Genomic DNA, 17375 nt, shown 5'->3' with positions numbered 1-17375 from the left:
TCAGCTCCCTTTACTCCTTGGCCTGGAAGAGGTAATCTTGATGAAACTGCTAAGCTAGCAATTAGCTAGCTATGAGGTATTACATCAAAAGACAGGTGGTTATGGTTGGGATAAGGGTAATGGGAAGGCTTCATCTCATTACCTATGCTAAAACTAAATTAGCAATTAGCTAGGTTTGATGTATTACATTAAAAGAGAAGTGGTTCAACTTAGGATAAGGGTAATGGGAAGGCTACATCGTGTTACTTAAGCTAAAACTAAGTTGCTATGATGTATTACGTTACAAGAGAGGTAGTTTAGGTTAGCAAAGAGCAATGAAAAGAGTTTCATTTCAGTACTCGTGAATCACGTCTTCATGTATTATGAGTTGTAAAGTGGATTATTGCCACATTTGGTCTCATTTATTCACCACAGTGACGTAGCAGGGTTCAGATAACCGTTGTGTTGGTGCATGTGGCTTGTACCAGTGGTGAGCGCGGTTTGTAGGGGCATGTCGTAATGAATTGTATTTGCAGCTATACATGTCTCAGGTGGAACACCAAATGAGAATAAATCTTGGGTTAGCTTTTACTTTCACTGGCAAAAGTATTTACGACGAACACTAACCCACAATCCTGCGTAGTCCACCTTTAATTACATGTAACCAGTTACTCCCCAACATTGTTCATGTATAACCCACGTTCGTGGAAAGACTTTCTCAAGGTGAAGGGTGTTAAGAACCCTGTGAAACTGAGTGAACTGTTAGTTATTTATTTAAGGTACATCATCACCACGTTTCTTTTCCTAAACCTAACCTAAGTAACTTTGCTTGCCTAATAAAATCTAACCTACGTAATTTAATGTTAAGTTTGTAACGTCACTCATGGGACGCTAACTCGTTAGATAACATACAAACCATTCTATGAGGATATGTTCAGCTGTTAGCTTCTCATTAAATTGAATCTATAAGCAAGTTTAGGCAATTTCCTGCATTCTGTATTTCCTAATTCTTATTAGAGATGTTGACACTGATAACATGTTCATTCTTCGTAACAGGAACAGCTGACTCTCCACCAGCGTCATACAAATGTAGAAAGAACAGTTTCATTTTTTTATTAAAATATAAATAGAAAAAAAATCACAGTTTGAAACATACACTCATATTTTCAAATACTAGTTTGCAGTAAGTTATATTTCCCTGGTTTGTGCATAGTCTTTATGCTTAGTGGTTATGATTAAACTGTTCAGCCTTCCTTCAGCAAGAGAGCTTCGAGGTACTTCAGTCCTCCTCTGTGTCCTCTCCTCCAGTTATACATGACAAGCGTCTGCTGAATGCCATGCTCTGTGGTATCTCTGGCTTGCTCAGTCGCCTCCTGAATTCATCCGTTGTGAAATAGTACATGAGGGGGTCAAGGCTGCAGTTCAGGCTGGCCAGGCAGAGCGTGACAGGGTGACATCTCAGAATCAGGTCCCTGAAGGTGCAGCTGCTCACAGCATTGGCTTTAACCAGGAAGTCCAGGGGCATTGTGACATGGTAAGGAACGAAGCACACTATGAAGACCACAGCACAGCTTAGCACCATCCTTAACGCCCTCCGCTTCTCCCCTCGGTCAGGAATTGCCCCTGCTGTTGGCTTCTGGAGACTCCCTGCGGTCAGACAGGTGCAGGCTAACACCAGGATGAGGGGGATGATGAAGCCCATCAGCTCAGCTAGGGCCAGAAGGGCCCAGGCTGCTGGGATACTGACAGTCCTCATGGGCAGCTCTGAGAAACACACCAGGTCATCTGCAGTGGGGGTGGCGCTGCCCCCTGAGGTGGGAAAACTTGAATGAGTGTCTGATCCACTGCTGGGGTTCCTCAGCAGAGGGAAGGGCAGGCAGCACAGGCAGACTAACAGCCAGCCGAGGGCACATATGAGCAAGTCCCCTTTTCTCTTGGAGGAGTTATACCTCAACGGACGCATGATGAGCTCACAGCGACGCACGCTGACACACACCAGGAAGTAGATGGATGCGTACATGTTGACGTACTTCAGGTAGAAGCAGATCATGCAGAGAGGGTGGCCAAAGGGCCAGGTGTTGTTCAGGTAGTAGTAGATCCGCAGAGGCAGAGAAAGAACCTGAAGGGAACAGAGAACATCAGGATGGTTGTAGAGGAACTACAAACAATGTGGTAGATGCCCACTCGATATGGATAATGACCACTGAAACCTAATTTTTGTTTCGACTGAACTTTTAAATGCATTCGCACACAGCTTCTCGAAATCAGCAGTTTGAACTGTAGGTCGAACAAAAGAAGCAACCTGATGATGTCGCTCACAACTTTGGCTTGCAATTGGCATTTTCCGTATTTTTTTTACATTTAGGTTAAACATTATCACTTCATTTTAACCCTTTAAACAGAATATAAACAGTCAAATAAGGTTTATGACATAACATACGTTATTGTAGTTGGGGCTTATTGTCTGAAAAATTCTAAGACCAGTATGTAGCTGCTGAGATAGTGGGCAAGTCACAGGTTGTATTAAATCAAAGAACACTTGGTGGTTGGCTGCAAGCAAAACCATACAAATAATCATTTTTCTCTAGATCTGGGTACAAAAAGAGTCAGAGAACTGTCGGTACCACTGGATACTGGGTTATTTCTGTTGATACCTTAAGGGTTTTGAATACTGATACCCAGGCCTAAGGCCTATATAAAGGGATTTTTAAGTGTTTACTAATGTAGTTTTCAGCACCTATAACTCCTGTGAAGTACCCTGGAAATCCAGAGTTCTCGCGAGAGCACAATTTGAATTTGCTCAGTGAGTCACTCTTGCAATCAGTAATGATGCTCATTACCCATGCCCTTGGAGCCGAGCTGCACCAATCACATCGGTGTATCTGATATAGGCGGGCCAGAGGTGAGCTAAACAGATGATGACAGCGCTGCGACATCGAAGGTCCGAAATCAGTCAGTAAACACTGCAAGATGGCTACGGATGAACACCAGTTGTTTGAAACGGCTTTGGCCTCTACAATGAACAAGTTAGACTTGGCTTTTTCTCTAAAAGAGGAATAGAAGACGGCACTTGAATCTTTCCTTTGCAAGAAGGACGTTTTTGTTTTTTTGTCGACAAGATATGGCAAGAGTGTAATCTACGGGTTAGCTCCGCTGGTAGCTAAGCTCTGGATACGTCACCCCGTGTATTGTTCTGATTGGTCGTAGTGTTATCCAATTACGTGCAGTGATATTTTCAAATGCATTCTTGGTGCCGCCCCTCGAGTTGGGCCATTTTCATAACTCATAGCCAGACCCTATATCTTTCTAGATTTGGGTCTGGATTTCCAGACTACCTGTGAAGCATCTTAATTGGTGTATAAACAAATAATAAATGATCTAAAATATGATACAGTTGTAATGATCTAACATATATTTTATATTCATAAATATTTCTTTGACAACTGAGCAAATTCCATCTGCAGATGAAAGCCATGAAATATTGCTGAAAGCTCTGCCAGAATTCTAGTATGTGGGGCTTTGGTGAAGATGTCTTGATTTGCACACGTGTGAACAGTTGATAGATGTTTAAATGTCTAGTACAGAGTTGTCAATCATACGGCCCGTGGGCCAAAACTAGCCAGCCAGAAGGTCCACTCTGGCCCGCTGGATGACTCTTCACACCTTATATTGGTGCATTTGTATAGGATAAGATGTGCCAGGTTTGCTGCTGCTTCAGAAGCTTTTTCACTTGGACCAGAATACACATCTCTAAAACAACACTGAATACTTATTGTGGTCATATTTAGAGATATTAAACATTGTTCAAAATGTTGTCAATAAGCAGCCTCAGTAGGCCACAAAAGAATCTGTATCAAACTTCCATCATAAAACAATATTGTAGAAACCCTATTGCGAAGGCTCTACCAAAACGTTTGATTGGTAAATGGTTTATAAGGCAGAGGATAACTTAACCTGCTTCCTTAAAGCTGCCACCTTCGTTTGGTGTGGTGATGTTAGCATCACTGCACAGTGGAAATACATGGAAAACAATGACATGTTTAGAACTTGTACTTCTTTACACTAAAAAAAAGGGAAACATTTGGAGGTGTTGTTATTTTTGGATCATTCTGCAATGGTTTTACTGTTCTGGCCCACTGGAGATCAAGCTGGGCTGTATGTGGCCCTTGAACTAAAATTGACATCCCTGGTCTAGTATGCAGGTTTAAGTAACTGTGAGGTTGCAAAACTGAAACTCCTCCCATGTGCCAAGCATGTAGGAGACATTCGGTGGTCAACATGAAAACACAAAAACACAAATGCCCCATATAGCACCAGTGTTTTATTTTTCACTCGGTGTAAGAGGACCTGCTCTGCATGTAGATATAAATAGCTCATGCTAAAGTAATGAAAACACACTGATTCTCACTTTCAGGTGATTCTACACTGATGGAAACATAGTTATGAATGTTAAACATCATTTCCTATACACTGGGCCTCTAATATACAAAGTAGAGCGGTTTTTCATTTGTGTTTGTTCATATATCATTAAATGTCATTACAGCCGAGTCATCAAACATTCATTAACTGTTTACACACCAGTTATGAATGCTTCATAGAGGAGAGGTTATAATTGTTGACAAATGCATTACACACTTAAAAATGTGCTTATATCTGCTTGCAATTGCATTATAGTGTGTTATAAACAATCTAGGAAGTGATACTTCCTATAAATGCTTATTTGGGCAGTTAAAGTAAAGTGTTACCAGTTTAGATAGATAGATAGATAGATAGATAGATAGAAGTCATGAGAGGCTTTTTACCTGCAGGAGGTCGGCCACAGCCAGGTTCATCATGAACACCACAGCCTTCTTGGTTTCTTTGATATAAACCTTAAACACCCATAGCGCCAGCACGTTTCCCAGCAGGCCCGGTGCTAAGATCACACTGTACACCACCGCATACACACGGTGCTGGTACAACTGGAGATCTTCACTGCTTTGACAGCTGTGGTTGGCAAAGTTCATTTTAAGCGTGTAACGGTTAAGACAAGCTGCCTTGTGAACCAACAGGAAGCTTGAATTAGTAGTAGAGCCGCTTGTAGTATGGTGACGGGTTTGTTTTAGCGTCCATGCTGTCCAGTGTTGAGAGGAGTAGTTTGTGCTTCTTTAAGTTGAAGTGTGTGTCCAGCACTGGGAAACTGTTGATGTGTCAGACCACAGTCAGTCCGAGGAACACAGCATCCTGACAGAGCACAAAGAAAGAGTCAACAGGATGATATTACTGTCACTGTAAATTCACTTTTAATGACAGCATGTTTTGCATGTTGCACGGATAGATATCAGGTTTTAAGAAAGAACCTTTCTCTATCAGACACACACGATATTGTACAGCGCTCAGTCACATACACACATGCAAACACACCCACACCTGTCAACCAGGCCCGCAGCTTGTTATACTATCTGTTTTAACAGTGCATAACATATAAAGTCATTTGCGTGTGATTGCAGCTCTTGCAGTGGCATTTACAGTAAATATGCAAACCCACAGAGAAGTTGATGCTACAGTCTCCCACGTAACGCATCTCCACCTGCAGGGCAGCCGGCAATAAGCCAGCGTGCACCGCCTCGGAGCAAAGCATCACTAAAACTGGCGTGGTTAGCATAGTCAGACCAGGCGTGTGGTTAACGGACCAGACAATATGAAGAATGAAACGTTATGTGGTGATTTTACAGTTTCCAAATAAGTGACACCTACGTTACTATTTCTTTGTCACAAGAGCTCAAAATGAAAGCAGTGTAAGAAGATTTTAAAAAGCCCTAAACCCTGATCAGCAGATATTGAATGTAACTTTGAATGGAAATGCACAGTAATGTCTGGAGCTGAGTTTCCAGCTTGTAGGTGTCATCCACCCACTGCTGTTAACATTAGTAGGTGTATGCTGGTTCAGCATGGGGTTCCTCGCTTTTATTTTTAAGAACACACAGTGCAGTACACTCTTATAACAAAACTCCTGTTACTAGCTAGACGATGTATTTTGTTCCAATGGATTAAAGACAAACCCCCAACAGTAACGCAGTGGTACAGACAAATTTATAAGATCTTACCAATGGAAAGTCTCTCTGCTACCTTAGGGGGGAACAATACTTTTTTTTTAAAAAAATCTGGCAACCAATTTTAGAGCATCTTCTCATCAACCCCCTTTTACTTGAAAACTTGTGACCTAACACAGGAATGGAGTAAATTTTTCTTTTGTGCTATGCTTGTCCTGTGATGTAGATTGTCGATGCTGCCATTTTGCTATGATTTGTGATTCAGGTGCTGTCAGACTTGTTTGTTTGTTTGTTTGTATGTTTGTTTTTCTTTCTGTTCTCCTGTTTTGTTTTTCTGTTTCCTTTTGTGTTTTGAAAATTAAAATCAACAACAAAAAAAAAAAAAAAAAAAAAAATATATATATATATATATATATATATATATATAGGTATATATATATATATATATATATATATATATATATATATATATATATATATATGTATATAAAGGAGCGACATGTGACATATAGAGCATATCTATGATTCAGAGTCTGGGACAGGATTGTCTGCACATGGCTCTCACGTGGCTGAGCAAGCAGGTAGCAGCTGACGGTGCTAACCCAAAAAACAGTGCTAACAACAGCAACAATGCTGACAGCAGGGATTGTAAAGACAGAGACAAGTCAAATTCAAGGACTTATAAGTATCTTTTCAAGCAATCGTTTTTATTTTTGAGGTTGAATTGAGGTGGGATTGTCTGCACATTGCTCTCAACATGGAGGTGGCTGAGCAAGCAGCTACCAGCTAAAAGTGATTGGTAAAGGACAAAAAAAGCAGAAAAGCCGAGAGCTCATACCGCCCATATTTCATTTGACATTAATTGTAAGCACAGCCGTTATTTGCTTTATACGTTTAAACAATTTTCTGATCGCTCATAGAATAATTCATCATTCTGTACTCCTCTCAATAATTCCTTTTTTTCTAGGATCAAGTTAAAAAAATGTCTGATTTTCAAGGTTTTCCAGTACTTAAATTTCTGAGTGCCAAATTCAAGTACTTAAAGCACCTTACACACCTTGTACGAACCCTGGGAGAGAGTTAATGGTGTTAACATGGGGGGAGGACTGGATGGTGGGTGCTACACTTCCGTGACAACAATGCACCGATATTAGTGGTAACCACTGTAAGAGCACAGCGCAGAGTGGCGGCGATAAGCTAGCCAGGATACACTCACATGCACGCAGACACAGTCGGATCGTCTACCACAATAAAAAAACAGAGAAGCTCAGATTACAACACACACAGAGGATGTGTGACTTCACTCTCTGCTCGAGATGCTATTACTTCAATCTATCTTTACATCACAAATAATGGTTTGCTGTTACATTACTGCTCTAAATGTCACACACAGCTCCTTTAAATTAATGTATTCTTTACATGATGATAATTTCTCTGCTAAATATAATTAATGTGCTTGCAAAAAAAAAAGTCTCTTTTTATTTTCCAATTTGACTTTGACTAAACATTTACTAGCTACTTATGGAACAGGAAGAGGAGAGATTGTTTAGTTTTCATTGTTCAGGTCTTTCACACATACAGTATTTTGACAGATAAGACTTTTGAATCAATGATTTTATTCATCACATGCCTTTAAATCTTTTGTCATCACAGGAGAGTTAATTTAACATGTTAGAGCGTTGTCACTTAGGGAAGTTTGATGAGCAGCAAGGGAACAAAGTGACATAAATAGTATCTGTTCAACATCTGCCTAAACCCTTCTGCGGATGTACTTTTAACAGAGTCAGTATATTACTGTTTTAAGTATTTAAAGGGAATTGACACTAACTACACCCAGGATGAGGTTTTTACTATTTATACGTTTATTAACACAGCGTCTAGTATCAGCACAACAATGTAAAGATACAAGTGAAAGCCCTGCATTAAAAAGTAAAAGTGCAGAAGTATTGTTAGTAAAATGTACTTAATATATCAAAGGCAGAGTAGTCATTCTGCAGAGTGATGTTGCCTTATATATGACATCATTGGATTGTTAAAACTGATCTGCTGACCTGATGCTAACTCATATCTAAGACACTTACTGTATCATCATTGATAACAGCCATTTAATGGCCTGATAACAGCCAAATCAGCCGTGAATCATTTGTTAGTAGCATTTTATTGTTATAGCTGGTGACCTCACTACCTCATATGTTAGGTAGTTAAGTCAGGTGGTTCCAACCAAGGGGTTGGGCTCCTTCAAAGGGTCACAAGATAATTCTAAGAGGTCATGAGATGATTTATGGGGGAGGAAAGGGGAGCGTATCTATGTTTCCAGGGTTCTATGTTCCCCACTTAACCCTGCAAAAAAGGTTCTATGTTCCCCGCTTACACAAAAAAGGTTCTATGTTTCCCGGGTTCTATGTTGCCCGCTCAACCAAGCGGGAAACATAGAACCCTTTTTGTGTAAGCGGGTGACGTAGAAGCTTTTTTGCAGGGTTAAGTGGGGAACATAGAACCCAGGAAACATAGAACCCTGGAAACACAGGGATGACCCAGAGGAAAGTAGGAAAAAAAGTTCTGCTACATAAATTCATATAAAGTTTTTGAACTTTTGACATGAAAAGGAGCCTGGCTAGTCACTTTGTGAAGAGGCCGCAAACCAAAAAGCTTGGGAACCACAAAAGACAACTTTGCAAACGTCTCAAAGACTTTAAATTTGGATGAAAAATTAAAGGTGAAAAAAATCTTTTTTAGGTTGTAGATAAAACAACTTTTAAAACCATAGCAGGACATCTTGATTAGATTTTCATACAGAGGTCATTCAACGCCTCAATGTTTGCTGGGTTCCGGTTTCAGGTTATACATGGTCCAAAACAGGTGTCCACCATGGGCTAAATATTGGGACAACACATAAAAAAAAAGAAGTAAAATGTTATTCTGGAAAGTAACTATAGCTGTAAAATAAATATAGTGAAGTAAGAGGTAAAATATTAACTCTTGAAATGTGGTGGGATGGAAAGTATAAAGTAGCATTAAATCGAAACACTCGTGTAAAATAAAATGCAGACACAACAGTACTCAAGTACTGTACTTCCTGCAGGGGACATTAACCATAGACTGTGTGGACCTGGCTACCATGATGTCACCCACTGGATTGTTGAGTGCCGTTTTGAAGCCTTAAGTTCGGCATTTCGACCGTCACCACCTTGATTTTTGAAACCAGAAGTGACCCTATCTGGACAAGAGGGTGGAGGTGTGGAGGAGCAAGGGGTGGATCTGACTCATAGGCTGTAGCAACACCGCAAGCGGCCCTACCCTTAAATATGCACAACTTTAAGACTTGATAAAATGTAAACAGGTGAGTTACATAAAAATTCGACCCCCCCTTACAGTTGTCATGAATGGGGAAAATAGCCATAAAGACCAAAATTGTTTTTTTGTACCAGCCTGTAAACATGTTTATTTCTGCTAAAAAGTTGGGCAATTTAACATTGAGGTCTATGGGGAGTGACTTGTTCCTGGAGCCAGCCTCAAATGGCCATTCAAGAAACTGGAGTTTTTGGCATTTCACTTTGACTTCATTTTTCAGCCCTGGAGGGTGCAGCTTGACATTAACAAGCAGAAGAATTTTGGAAAACTAAAGAGGGGATTTTTTTTTTTTTTAAGAGATAGAAATTCTTCCACAGCACTCTGGCCTCTGCCTCTGTCTGCCTTTTATCCCACTTAATAGCACTGAGAAAGATCTCCCAGTGGACCCTCAGTCCCCAGGATTCCTTTTAGCCTCACTGACCTTTGACCCATGTTAGACTGTTTTAGTGTGAATCTTCCCTCATTACTCTCACTTTTGCACGTACGATATGCGTCTCTCAGAGGCTGTCTAAATGGTCTCTATGATGACCAGTCACTGTTCTTTCATTTCCTTCTTCCAGTTTATTGCAGTGGTGTTATGTGCACAGTGATGGCCTATCAAAGCCAGCCCTTACGTGATGTCCAGTAACTACACAACAACATTGTATGCCTTTTGATCTTGTTGATATAAGAGTTATATGAACGTTCTGTGTTTTGACAAAGAGCTGCAGCCCTACCTTAGAATTCAGCAGTTTTACTCATCAGATCTTGCCAATGGAAACATTATTTTATCCGCTGTGATTCATCCTTTTGTGGGTTTGTTGGCGCCTTATAGCTTTTCCGCTCAGACACGACATCTTGCCTCGTGTATCAGCACCCAAAATGTTAGTGGCCTGCACCCGGGTCCCTCCACGTGCACTGTGCCAACACACAAAAACATGTCATGATCTTCTGTCCCAGATACACGGACAGATACAGGAACACCCTGACGCTGGCCTACAGACACACATTCACACCCTCAACATAACAGGCATTCCACACATTGGAGAAACATGCGAAATCACCCATGAGGCTACACGCTGAAGGCTTCCAGCTGCTACAGCCTCCCACACAAAAGCTTAAACTCACTGTCTTCTTAAAGGAATGGACAATTAATATCTCACCTCTGTCTTCGAGCTTGAGGCTGTGTCACGTCAAAAAGCCAGAGGGTGAAGCATCAGCCGACACACATGCCATCCCCTCCCTCCTCCCCCATAACAATATTCACTTTCTCTGTCCCACCCCCTCTTTTCCTCACTCGTTTTTCTTGCTGTTTTGCTTCTTGTATCAAATTTCTACCGATTCTTCCTTCTCTCATCTAAAGTTATTTCCTGTTTTAATTTTTCAATGTGGTCTCTCTGTGCATCTGTATGTCTGTCTTTGCTTCTCCGCTGTACTGGGGGTTTCAACACACACACACACACAGAGCTTCCTGTGAGTGTGGGGGTGTGGTTTACAAGAATTTTTGACACCATGACTTCTGCTATTATGACTATTTTCTCTCTTATGAGCAACATTGATCGGCCATGTGTGTCCGCTTCTTTTGATGACAGTTGAAAACTTAATATAATATCAGGACTGAGAATCAGTACTAAAAGTAGAAACAGAGAAGTACTTTTGGGGTCTTTTTTTTTTTTAACTGTTGTTGGTTTCTTTCTCTCACATATTCAACTCTGAGATCCTGAGATCACTCAACACAGTATTGTCAGTAGCTTGATAGCAGATAAAGTTTAATGCAATGCTGGAGTATGACAGGGAGAAGTGGGTACATTTTGGTGGGCGGATCAGACAACTGGCAGTTCTTCCTAAGGTGGGCAGCACACATCTGCCCGGTGGTGGGGGTAGCCTCGGAGTTGGCACAGACTTAGATTTAGCAGATGCAAGAGGAGGTGGGTGGGTGGGTGGGTGGGGGGAGATGACTTTTCAGTTTGAAAGCCGACCTCAGAACCTGGCAGTTACAAAGCTGCTGCAACTGCTGCCAACTGTCTTCACCACTTTGCATTGTGAGAGGAAGTACAGCCAAAATGAGTTGGCACCTGTTTTCATTCGATGTCACCCAAAGGAAACCTCACTATGAAGCTGCACAAACAACACAACACCAGATAAAACACACAGCGCTTTTATTTACAGAACATTTACATACAGCATTGACATTTATGATGTAGCTTATTTAAAGTTGTTGTATTTTTATGGTAAGATAAACAACCAGCTGTAGCTTATGTACACAAGGCCACTGTGATGATGTTCACATAGATATTACTGTGCACACACTCATGAAACACATCTGTTCAGTTGCTGATTGACAATTTGTTTGTTCTAAAGTGGTGTTGTCCGGGAGAGTCTTCATGCTGGGGTCAAAGCTCTTCGGGTCAGTTTGTATTCAGACAGCTGTGACATGTGAAATCATCTCATCCAACTTGGATCTTGTCAGTCTGTTTACAGGATTTCACTATCTGTCATCTTTAGCCGTGTCATTCTCCTTAGGAAAAAACAAATTAGCATCTGAATAATGCTGCTCCCTGTCTGAGCAGCTACTCTCCATGCTCGTCATTCTGTGCTGTGTGGGACGCTGGATCGGGGAGCTGATCGGGGAGGAGAGGAGCGAGGTGGTGAAGGAGGAGGTGCGCCTGGTGAGGTGCAATCTGAACTCTGCATTCAGAAAGTAATAAAGCAGAGGGTTGAGGCAGCAGCTCAGGCTCGCAAGGCACAGAGACACCGGGTGGAACTGATACACGGCCAGCCTCGTTGCACAGTGGGACACTACGTCCTGCGACACCATCAGGTAGAGCAGGAAGTTGAGATGGTAGGGGGCAAAGCAGAACAAGAAGAGGGCACAGCAGCCCAGCACCATCCGTAGAGCGCGTCGCTTCTCAGTGTTTATCTGCTTTTTGTGGTATTTATCCGTGTGACCATTGGAGGTGACTGACTGGATTCGGCTGCGTGCTGAGGAGTTGAGTGTGGTTGAGTTTGCATTCTCATTTTTTTGGTTGAGGGAGCGGGTGATGCGGATTGAGCTAAAAGTGATGCAGGCCAGAGGAATAATGAAACCAAACAGCTCAGCAAGAGCTATCATGGTGACAACCAGAGAGAGGGACAGACGACGCATGGGCAAATCCTTAAAACAGCCGTCTTTGTTAGAGCTGTTACTGCTGCTGCTCCGCATCAGGATGAAAGGCGAGCAAGCCAGACCGACCACCACCCACACTATAAGACTGATCAACAGGTCATAGCGCCGCCTCCACCGGCGAGCTGAAAATGGGTCAAGCAGGAAGACACATCTCTGCACGCTGATACACACCTGGAAACAGAAAAAATAGTCGCATGAAAATTCTCGGCCACATTCAGAGCCACATGAGGTAAATTTGTTCCAAGAACAGAGAAGAAGGGAAGCTTAGACATGAAGGACTTCCTGTTATAAATTAACATTTAACTCCTTTTAAATAGATGAATTAGCTGTGGTTTGAGTTCCCATGCTCCCTCTAGTGTCCTCACAGAATTTAAGCATTACTTTTCCTTTACTGCCTGCTTACCAAAAACACTATAGCGGCGTACATGTTGAGGTATTTGAGGTAGAAGCAGAACAAGCAGATGCCTCGTCCGAAGGGCCAGGTGTGTGTGAAGTAATAATATATCCTGAGGGGCAGAGAGAGGATGTGGGCCAGGTCTGCTAGTGCCAGGTTTATCATGAAGATCACAGCCTTGGTCTTCTTACTGTGGAGCAACATGCAGAAGAGTTAGCCATGTGCAGATCCGTCTGTGTGTGTGTACTTGTACTTATGACATAGTGGGGACAGGACCACATATTTAACCAACAGTGTGAGGACATTTTTGGAGACTGAGGACATTTTTGGAAAGTGAAGACATTTTGGTCTGTCCTCACTTCTTCAAAGGCCATTTAGAGGGTTAAGAATCGGTTTTAAGGTTCAGGTTACAATTAAGGGGCCACATCAGGGGCCCGGGCCCAGATCAGGGTACACTTGAACCCATTGTCCTGTTTGTTTGATTAGTGTCAACACTGTGTATTTTACCCAGGCACAGTATGCCACTCTGTGCCCAAGTCTGCTTGAAAAAGGGGTCTGGAGTACAGTACGGTGTATGGCAGGCATCAGATGTAAACATCAACTATACCAAAACACGGAAGTGGACTGCTTTTAAAACAACTTCAAGGAGTTTTAAACTGGTTATAAACCAGTCTCAGTTCAAGCTGGGGAAAAGGGCGGAAAGCTCAGAGCCCGACAGCAGTGGCTCCTCATCTGACCATGAGTAGAGCTTCCCCTTGCTGGTCAGCTGGTCCCCACAGATGACAGTCTCTGCAGCAGTGTCTGTTTGTGGCGCCCTTTTAGAAAATGTAGCACAACAAAAATGTTATGAAGATGATGACGCAAGTTTTCTTCGGGTACGAAACAACATCAGTAGTGTGAGAGCTGAATGGCGTGTGAGTGGAGAGGGGGAGTGAATCGTACTTGGGCATGATATGAATCAACTGTACCTAATACGAAAACGGCAATGCCCTAGTTTGGAGTTAGGGTTAGCCATTTAGATGTGGAGATAAGGGGTTAGGGTAAGGGGCTAGGAATGAATTATGTGCGTGTGTGTGTGTGTGTGTGTGTTTACCTAATGTGTTTGCAGAGGACCCAGAGAGCAGTGGTGTTGAGCAGCAGCCCGGGGATGAAGAGCAGCAGGTAGAAGTAGGTGTACATCTTATCCATGCGCTGGTCCCAGCTGGTCATGTTGTGTCCACAGGAGGAGTTGGCCGGGGACTCCTCCCACACTCCAGACATATTCGGAGTCATTTCCTGCCTCATACAAACACTGATGGCATAACTTAACAGCAATTTCCTGTGATCAGTCCATCATGTCACTCACACACCCTGAACACCTGAAAGAGAATAAGGAGAGATGATTGGTAGTGGAATAGATACTCCTGCATAAGCATTATTTTCTAACATAATATTTCCAGAAAATCCCATTTGTTGGCACCATTTGTTAATAAGATCCCCCTTTGCAAAGAATGTATATGTTATAACTAATGGCCTTTTAACACAATTTAATGATGGTTTGTGGATTGGTTATAAGCTATTAATAAGGACATTTGGGTTGCCAGGTTGTGAAGAAACTCTCTTGGTCTCACATAGGGTCCATCAGTAGCTGTTCTGGAGCTTTTGGTTGTGTGCCATGATCCTCCTCAGCAGATGAAGTTTGTCCACTTGTCACTGAATTGAATAATAATAAAATGTCCATTTTTTCTGAGTATTTTAAGAACTGCTTAAAAAGCTGGAATTGAAAGTTCATTTTTTTAAATTGGAAACAGCAGTCTGCAAAACAGTCTCTACAGCCAACTGCTTCCCAATTTCAAAACTTAACTTTGAGTCTCAATCCTCCTGTGGTATAACACTTTTTTTTTTTTTTTAGCTTGCTCTTTAGTTCATCCCCCCCAATGGTCTGTTGGACTACTAACCTTCTGGAAAAAGGCTGCAGGGCATCTGGACCACAATCTGTTTTTAACATCTTATTAACATTTACAAATCCAGACAGAATGTTTTTGGATTCCTTACTTTCTAAAGAAAAAAAACTGTTATGTTTGCAGTTTCAAATGAAACCACTATTACAGGGGCATGAGTTTCACTTTCTTATAAGCCACCTGATCTACTTATATAGATAGTCATATACAAAACTGATATCAAAATTGTAAGACTGCAGAAGCTTTGCAATGTAAGTGATCAGAAATGTGCTCTGCTAATAGTAAGTATAAAATATCTACAGTTATTTATTTTTTACATCATCAAAGGGACGCCACTCAACCTTTAATAAAGTTTTTTTTAAAAAAAAAAATTTCATCAAGTCTGCAGTTGTAAATGTTGATATGTAACCTAGTTCATAAATGTATTTCAGCCAATATGCAGCCTTTTCCCAGATGGTAAGTGGTCCTAAAGTCTATTGGAGTGATTTCCCTGATGCACTGAAGAGCTAGCAGCAAACAAAAAGCAGGTAATCATGCTGGTGGAGGATAAACAGCAGCCAATGAGATTTACAAAACCTGGCAACCCAAACGTTGATGTGATGGCTCACAGTTGAATGATTTGTCAGATATTAATCAAGCTATTAGTTGAAACTAACTGCCTTATTATAAAACGATGCTAAAATATCACATGAAATATGTTATAGGAAACAAATTAAACATCAAATTCACATAGTTCACAAAATTTAACAGGAGTATGCAGAAAGCTGAGGTGCCACAGTTCTGGTATGTATCATCTGGCTGAATCATGGCTTGGCTTTTTTAAATTATGACAGTGTTTGTTTTTGTCTGTGCCACGTATTTACTGGGTGCCAAATGAAACAGGGTTATGAAAAAAACTGATAGAAAGTGTAGTAAATCAGAAATGTCTCTGGCCAAAGATTGCAGCAGGAAATGTGTGCAAGCAAGACAGAGCATTTTCTCTTCTTATCACAGAAATATCACCCTTCCTTCTGCCATCAAGACCACACCACACCCTTCCTTTACCAGCCCCAGAGAGGGAAGAGAGAAACAGCAACAGTTTGTTTTTTAACTGCTTCACATTAATTTTCACCACTTCTGACTCCTCGTGTCATTTTGGCTGTTGGGTCTGTCAGTGTGCCGCAGTCAGCCAACAGATTGCCCCATGTTACCTGCTCAGTTTGAGTTGTGCAACAGTGCGCCCACAAACTTGAATTTAAGGAAGTAATACGCAGGTTTGAGGGAACTTGAGAGGATAAATTGGTGACTTGCATTTTCTCAGCGTTGTTGCGTGAGAAAGATTTGTCAATTTTAAAATTCATTTGTTCAGTTTTTCAAACTTTATGTTTCATTCTTTAAGTCAAATCAATGATGAAACCACCAGATAGTGCTGCAGTGATATGATTTAGTCTGCATGACAACAAGACAAAAATTCTTTTTTTTTTTACTTTTTTTTTTTTTTTTACCTAATTCGAGTTTAATAATGCCTGTAACATGAAGCTCGTAATATGTGCACACTGATACATTTTGATATGCTGTGAAGTGAAAGAGGATTTAATACCAAACCTCCTATTATCAGCAAAATGTGAAGCATGACATTGACCACAAATGTTCAGACAAAGCACAGCAGTGCATTATGTCTCTGAACAAAGACTGTGCATTTACCTTTTGCTTCTCTGTCGTCTCCCTAAATGATCAGCATGGATGGAGGGGAGAGGTGAAAGCCGGGAGTGACCACCAGTGACCGCATGCTCCAGCAGCTTCACGTTTCTCTGCAAACAGCAGCCTGATGCACAAACGCGCTCCCCTCCTCGTGCTGTGCAGTAGCAAACGAGGTCAACGGCAAACCTTCCTGTCGCACCAAAAGCAGCAGAGACCTGTCTGTCAGTGTGTTGATGTGAACAAGTCAGCTTTTACTCACCACTGATGTGGTTTCTGCTTGAATGCACAACATGATGGCGTCTGCTGTGGGCTGTTCTCGGTTTGTTATGTATGGTGATGAGGGGAAGGGGAAGCTCTGCCCTCATGCATGTGAGTGTTTTTCTACCGTTTGTGACGTCACTCTGCCCCTAGCAACTCAGCCAAAACTTAAGATGCACACAGTATTGGGCAGGTGGAGGGTAAGTGAGAAAGAAAACAAGATGACAGCAGTTACTGGTAGAGACATTGATGTTAAAGAAGACAGACAGACAGGAAGGAAGATGTTAGTTCCTCGTATCTCCGAAGTTTTAAAAATGCAGGTGACTTGGTCAGTGGACACAGCTGAGTCTGGGGACATGCAGTTTATAGGTACGCATCTACACTGCTATGTGGTACTGCAGGTTAAATTTACTCTCACTTGCATGGTGCAGTGTTTGGAGATAAAAAATGCAGCCGTCCGCTTCCCCTATCAGATGCTACACTTCCTTTTTTAAAGCTGTTGTTTATCAGAGTGTGATTTTGTAAGATAGATCTGTCAGGATGTTTCATTTTGCTTTAGTCCTCTGAACCCTTCCCTGAGGTCACTGACAGCAGCA

General features: G+C 41.7%; 2 protein-coding genes across 3 annotated transcripts; both read right to left on the bottom strand.

Moving 5' to 3' along the window:
- Nucleotides 1–1069: 1069 nt before the first annotated feature.
- gpr174 (G protein-coupled receptor 174) lies at nt 1070–10766 on the bottom strand. Of its 2 annotated transcripts, XM_033633636.2 has the most exons (4): nt 10505–10766; nt 10079–10259; nt 4782–5202; nt 1070–2098 (listed from the first exon to the last, which is right to left on the bottom strand). In XM_033633636.2, the coding sequence occupies exons 3-4, from the start codon at nt 4983–4985 to the stop codon at nt 1259–1261; spliced, it is 1044 nt and encodes a 347-aa protein (XP_033489527.1). In that variant the 5' UTR covers nt 4986–5202; nt 10079–10259; nt 10505–10766; the 3' UTR covers nt 1070–1258. The 2 variants fall into 2 exon arrangements, with proteins under 2 accessions (XP_033489527.1, XP_078025336.1); XM_078169210.1 differs by lacking the exon at nt 10079–10259.
- Nucleotides 10767–11483: 717 nt separating this feature from the next.
- Nucleotides 11484–16936, bottom strand: p2ry10 (P2Y receptor family member 10). The gene is made up of 4 exons (XM_033633766.2): nt 16525–16936; nt 13995–14259; nt 12911–13091; nt 11484–12678 (listed from the first exon to the last, which is right to left on the bottom strand). The coding sequence occupies exons 2-4, from the start codon at nt 14183–14185 to the stop codon at nt 11830–11832; spliced, it is 1221 nt and encodes a 406-aa protein (XP_033489657.2). The 5' UTR covers nt 14186–14259; nt 16525–16936; the 3' UTR covers nt 11484–11829.
- Nucleotides 16937–17375: the final 439 nt, after the last annotated feature.

The sequence above is a fragment of the Epinephelus lanceolatus genome, chromosome 7 (genome assembly GCF_041903045.1).
Source record: "Epinephelus lanceolatus isolate andai-2023 chromosome 7, ASM4190304v1, whole genome shotgun sequence".
Taxonomy (NCBI): Eukaryota; Metazoa; Chordata; class Actinopteri; order Perciformes; family Serranidae; genus Epinephelus; species Epinephelus lanceolatus.
The sequence above is the reverse complement of the archived record's forward strand: the minus strand, read 5'-3'. Positions and strand labels throughout refer to the sequence as shown.